The following is a 5,828-nucleotide window of genomic DNA, read 5'->3' on the forward strand; positions in this document are numbered from 1 at the left end:
TGCTGAGCTCCTCAGACTTTCCCACTGTAGAGTCTGAGTCTGATGAGTGGATCAGATGGTTCTGTTGAAACTGGATCAGAGGAGTCAGCAGCTGGAGTCAATCAGAACCACTCAGGAGAAGTTAGGAGGTCATGAAACATCACCAAACTGATCATTCAAGTTGCTGCATGTGTATTTATGACCCAGCAGATTTAGTCCGAAGACCTTTAATGCATCTATGAAAGAACCAAAACACGATTGTTTTTGGTGACAACGATTCAAATGGTTCAATGATTCCATCACAGAAGATTCAGAGTTTTAGGAGTCATTTGAAACTCAAGACTGCCATAAACATGGTTTTTACAGGTGTATATAAACTTCTGTTTACAGCTCAGATAAGGTCGTATCTGGTGTTTAATCATCGCTGGATGCTGGCAGCTCGTGTCGGTTGGGTGTTTGATGACACGCCTCATTCCTTCAATCATCTCGCAACACTTTACGAGGCTGCAGGACCTATAAACACCTCCTGGCAGCTTGTGACAAACACACCTTGTGACTTTCAGGATGAGTGTTTCTGTGTAGCCTGAAGTCGTCTGATGTCATCTGTCGCTTCCTGTTCCCGCAGGGCGGCCGCCCCGTGGCCAACTTCAAGCAGCACAGCGCCCCCATCACGTCGGTGGAGTGGAACCCGGTGGACTCGAGCGTGTTCGCTGCCTCGGGGGCGGACGATGTGGTCAGCCAATGGGATCTGTCCGTGGAGTCGTGTGACGTGGGCGCCCGGGTGGAGGGCGTGAAGGACCTGCCCCCCCAGCTGCTCTTCCTGCACCAGGGTCAGTCGGAGATCAAGGAGATCCACTGGCACCCGCAGATCCCCGGCGTCATGGTGTCCACGGCGCTGTCGGGCTTCAACGTGTTCAGAACCATCTCCGTGTAGAGCGAGCGTTGCAGCACATGTTTAGTGAGCGGCTTGTAATAATGTACAGAACTTTGCTATGTAAGTAATAATCCCTGTTTTGGACGTTTATTTGCCGGCGTGGGCGCCACATGTTGTTCCTATTGAACCCTGTGTGTTTTACAGATGTGTGAACTATTTTAGGCATTTCCTGTTGTATGCTTAAAATAAAATGTTTAAAATTACAGTTGTGCTCACTGCTGGGTTTGGCTTTGACTTTCTGTCACAACTAGAGGAACGCACAGGACCACGTTAACTCAAGATGGGTTTACAGAAAAGTCCGTCATTCTCTGTACGACAGAAGCCACAACACGTCAACACCAGGCTGCACCTACTGGGTGTTTACATCAGTGATCAGTGGTTTGGTCTCTAAAATGTCAGAAAATAGTAAAAAAAGAATAATAATAAATGCTTCTCAAAATGTCTTTCTTTGTCCACAAGCCAAAGATCTTCAGCTTAGTTTTATAGAAGAGGAACAAAACCGGAAAATATTCACATTGATAAAGCTGCAATCTCAGAATTTAGACAGTTTTTCTTCTTCAAAAACGGAATAATTGACGATCAGAACAGTTGACGATTGATTTAATGGTTAACTAATCACTTCATTGTGCAGCTGTAGACGGTTAACTGAGCTTCTGACTGGTGGTTGAACAAAAACCTTTTTAAAGACGTCAGATTTGGTTTTACGACTGATCCTGAGACATTTCTAAAAACAATCAGCAGCTGAATTAATGATGAAAATAGTTATTAGATGTTGCCCTAATTAGGCCTAAAATGTAGATTTAATTGTGATTTGTCTTCGTTCATGTTGCCTCACCTTCAACAAACCAGAACCAGAGTCCAGCTGGAGGTGAACTGGACTGAAACAGTGAATATTCTGATTGTTGGTTATTTTCTGGATGAATCGATCAGTTGTTTGGTCTCTAAAATGTCAGAAAATTGTGAAAAATGTGGATCACAGTTTCCTCAGATGTCTTATTTTGGCCGAAAATCTTCAGTTTACTGTCACAGAGGAAGAAAGAAACCAGAAAATATTCATGTTTAAGGAGCTGGAATCAGAAAAATGATTAACGATTGAATTACTAATAAACCAATCAATCAATCGTCACAGCTTCAGGTTGTTCACCACGTTTTAAACTTGTAGTTGAACAAAAAGAGTCTTTTTTTCTAGACGGTTTTCCACCATCCTGTGAGACAAAGCAATAAAAATAATCCACAAAACAATCAGCTCATGTATGAGAATGACGGTTGCTGCCCTCAAGAGGCACAAAAAGATCAGATTCATCTCTGCAGCTCTACAATAACATATAACACGGTGAAATGAGAAAGCAGTGAGCATGACGTGGACACAACTTTCTGTTCCATCGTAAAGATGTTTGCGGCTCCATGAAGGGCAGGTTTCACACTCAGAGCTCTTCAATAAAACAGCAGAGGGATCATATAATAAGCAGACAGGAAGTGATGTCACCATCTTCAATAAAAAAAAAAAAAACAGTCAAAGTCAAGGCTGGTTCTTATTTTAAAATCCCAATAATTACTTTATTGTTTTCACTGTAATCTGTATTAAACCACAGGATAACAAACCAGCATTTCAACAGACGAGCTAATGGCCTCTCCCTTTTACAGCATTATGAAATAAAATATTAAAAAGAAGGCATTATACAAGCACGTACAAAAATACACTGCTGCTCCTGATTTGACCTTTAAATCCCATGATTGTCGTAGCGTTTTAGCCCCGCAGCCCCAACAACAGCTCTGGTGAGTTTAAAACATGCAAAAAACTGAACTCAGGTTTGGTGTGAAGCACAGAAACTCACATTTTCAGATTTGGAATGTGACAAATTCACAGTAAACAGGTCTGTGTGCGGGGAGCCTCCTCACCAGACTGGAATAAACATGCAGAAATAAGTATGAAGACACTGAGAGGATATAATGTGAGCGTTCAGCCCCCTTTAAGGCACAAGAAGATAAAGTTCAACACACAGCAGCCACTGTGGACAGATTATAGTGGGAATTAACAACATGGTTCATTTAGCCTGAGTCCAACGTTTGGTAGCTTCCAGGTCGACAGAATGAATCAAAGTGCTACAAACGGCCTAAATGGATTAATTTCTGGTCAGAAAGTCTTTTTAAATCTGTCGCCCTCGTAGATAAAACAAAATACATGTCTTGTCCAGTTGAGCAACATCGTCTTAGCTGTAAGAATCCAGTTTTGTGAGCCTCCCAGTCGTGTGGTGCTGAAATGATGCGCTCAGGTTCAGTGTTTCTGATCAGCTGGCCAGCGAACACCAGTCTTATAGGCCGATCTCGTCGTCGAACTCGTCTTCGAACGTGTATCCTCGTCCCGCGTCCTCGTCGTCCTCTGAGTCTGAGTCTGAGTGGCAGCTGTTCACCCTCCTCCTGTCCAGAGGAGTCACTCCTTCATATTCGGAGCCCTGAGAGGACGCGGGACTCGGCGGTGTGTCGACTTTGTAGGCGGCAAACCCGGACTCCGCTCGGTTCTCGGGACTCGTTGGGGTTTCGCACGACAGCTGATCCTCGTCCTGGAAGTCGAAGCTCTGACCTTCATCCTCCTCGGACGCCTGGCGGATGATCTCCTCGCGCTTGTCGCTGAACCTCACCTTCGGTCGCAGCCCCTTCGGCTTGATCCCGTCCGGTATCCGTCCGTCGCCCACCTGGTTCCCCTCCAGGTTCTTCCCGTTCAGCTGGTTCTGCATGTTCATCTCCATGGCTGCCTTCGGACTGAACACGTCCTCCTCGTTGGCGTCGAGCCCCAGACCGTCCATCACCCCCAACACGTCCCCCAGCATGGACGGGCCCAGGTCCAGGTCCAGGTCCATGGTGAAGGAGGACACGGACTCGGAGTGCTGCAGGTCGCTGTTCTCCAGCTCGTCGTGGTTCACCTCTGGTTCTGCTGCCGGTGTGGCCCCTGGATTCCCCGGGTCGGAGCTGGACGGCGCGGGGCCCAGTGTGGTCAGGAAGGAGGTGTCCCCGAAGGCGTCGCCGCCCCGGCCGATGTGCATCGTGTGGCGAAAGTCTCCCAGCGGAGCGGAGATCATGGTGGGGTCGAGGCGGGGGCCCCGGGTGGACTTATGGAGAGGCATGGCTGTGGAGAAAGCAGCAGGAGGAAGAGTTAGTCAGCTCCTGACAGGACGCGCAAAAATCCAACGTGTTGTGCAACAATGTGGGAAACCAGCGAGCTCTGCTGCGGCGAAGCTGAAGGCCAAGCTCAGACTTGTACTTGAAGCACACTGTGCAACGTTAGCACATACTTTTCTCTACCCTCAGGGCTGGATGGAGACAAAAACAAGACTGTAACCTTCTGCACAAACCCATCTAAGGTTTCAAAGCTGCTGGTGGCCATTAATTATTATAGAAAGTGTTTCTGCTGGAGGGCACAGTTTACATGAATCATTAATACAGCAGCTGGTAGTGGCCCATGTGTTATATAAAGTCATAAACCAGGTTAGTAAAACTCGTCACAGTGAAGAAATGGTGAATGATAAAGCAGAGATCCCAGTGGAGTGAGTGAGCAGGGAGGGAGCTCACAGGCCGAGCAGCCCTCCACACTCCACTGGAAACACCAAACTCACCCCACAGACACCTCAACAGCCAGTAACCAGCCTTAACTAGCAGCACCGAGAGCCCAGAGTGTTAACCGATCACACAGGAGAGTCCGGATCAGAGCAAAACCAGCTTATCTCCAGATGTTACTGCGCGTCACGGAAACGGACAAAGTTTGGAAAAACTCACTTTAACGCGTAAAACTTCGCTCGGCTCCGTCTGCGGGATCCAACTTTTTCATCTGGCTTCTCGCTTTCGCTTCTCCTCTCAGCTTTTTCCCTCTCAGCTTTTTCCCTCTCGCTCTTTTTCTCGCCGTCGGTCGCCTGAATGTGAATTTTCTTTTTTCCAAAGGGATGGGCTCCGACTGAGGAAGTGACGCGTAGCTGGAGAGAGCGCAGGGCTGGATCCGAAAGAGCCGCAGAGACGAGTCCTCCAGACTGAGCTGAACTGTGGACTAGTTCAGCACGACTCACAAAACTGTTTGTGGTGATTTTTTATTCGATCAGCAGCTGTTTTCTGGCTGGAAATGGACGTAAACACACAGCGAGACAACGCGTTAATGACGAATTTTAACTGTTTAACATTTTACATTTCCCTCTCAAGTGATATATTTACCCTAGAACATACAGCTCCCGTCTCATACCAGATGTTCCTGGTACTTCCTCCCATGTTCTAATCCACTGTTACCTGACCAACAAGTTTCTTGTGGCTGGAAATGACATAAACAAGAAACAAAACTCAATAAAACTCTGTGTTACAGATGTTCAAAATGACTAATTCTAACTGTCTAACTGTGTTTTGTCTACGTTTTACTGTCCAAGATGATTCATACGCCTTGAAACTCTCACAAGTTTCAGAGAATGTGCAGCTTCTGTCTCATTCCAGATGTTCCTGGTATAAGTTCCACCATAAAGGTAGAACAGCTGGCGCAGTTTTAATTTGTAGGAATTTTTATTTGACCAGCAGGTTTCTTCATAAACAAGTGAAAAAATACAAAAAGACATTATGTTGGAGATGATAATGATGAGTTTTAACCATCTCTTTATTTATTTTTTGCATTTTTACTAAAAAATATGATGTCAATTTTTAATAAAAATGCAGCTTCTATCTGATTCCAGATGTTCCTGCTGGTTGGTTCCCATCATGTTCTATCGCGTTCTGATCCACTATAAAGGCAGAACAGCTGATGCAGTAGATCTCTAGTCAGTTCCTAGTCAGTTCTCTAGTCAGTTCCTGGTCAGCTCCAAGTCGTGCTGACAGCTCAGAGCCCAGGTAGCTGCTGTTGGGGTCCATCCCTGAGAGAGAGCTGCATGTTGCTGCTGCTCACAAGACG

At 46.2% G+C, this 5,828-nt stretch overlaps 3 protein-coding genes across 3 annotated transcripts in view; 2 read left to right on the plus strand and 1 right to left on the minus strand.

Annotated features, from left to right (window-relative positions):
- The window catches only part of grwd1 (glutamate-rich WD repeat containing 1), a 15,402-nt gene extending 14,284 nt beyond the window's left edge, over nucleotides 1–1,118 (plus strand). The window contains exon 7 of the mRNA XM_008285831.1: nucleotides 605–1,118. Coding sequence (XP_008284053.1) covers nucleotides 605–913 — 309 coding nt within the window. The 3' untranslated portion in view covers nucleotides 914–1,118. The remainder of the gene's footprint in view (nucleotides 1–604) is intronic.
- Nucleotides 1,119–2,442: 1,324 nt separating this feature from the next.
- On the minus strand, nucleotides 2,443–5,031 carry cdc42ep5 (CDC42 effector protein (Rho GTPase binding) 5). The gene is made up of 2 exons (XM_008285830.1): nucleotides 4,685–5,031; nucleotides 2,443–4,037 (listed from the first exon to the last, which is right to left on the minus strand). The coding sequence occupies exon 2, from the start codon at nucleotides 4,033–4,035 to the stop codon at nucleotides 3,226–3,228; it is 810 nt and encodes a 269-aa protein (XP_008284052.1). The 5' UTR covers nucleotides 4,036–4,037; nucleotides 4,685–5,031; the 3' UTR covers nucleotides 2,443–3,225.
- Nucleotides 5,032–5,159: 128 nt separating this feature from the next.
- Nucleotides 5,160–5,828, plus strand: part of leng8 (leukocyte receptor cluster (LRC) member 8) — a 16,670-nt gene continuing 16,001 nt past the window's right edge. The window contains exon 1 of the mRNA XM_008285828.1: nucleotides 5,160–5,164. The gene's annotated coding sequence lies outside the window, so the exon portion shown is untranslated. The remainder of the gene's footprint in view (nucleotides 5,165–5,828) is intronic.

This window comes from Stegastes partitus, unplaced genomic scaffold, assembly GCF_000690725.1.
Source record: "Stegastes partitus isolate 25-593 unplaced genomic scaffold, Stegastes_partitus-1.0.2 Scaffold418, whole genome shotgun sequence".
Lineage (NCBI taxonomy): Eukaryota > Metazoa > Chordata > Actinopteri > Pomacentridae > Stegastes > Stegastes partitus.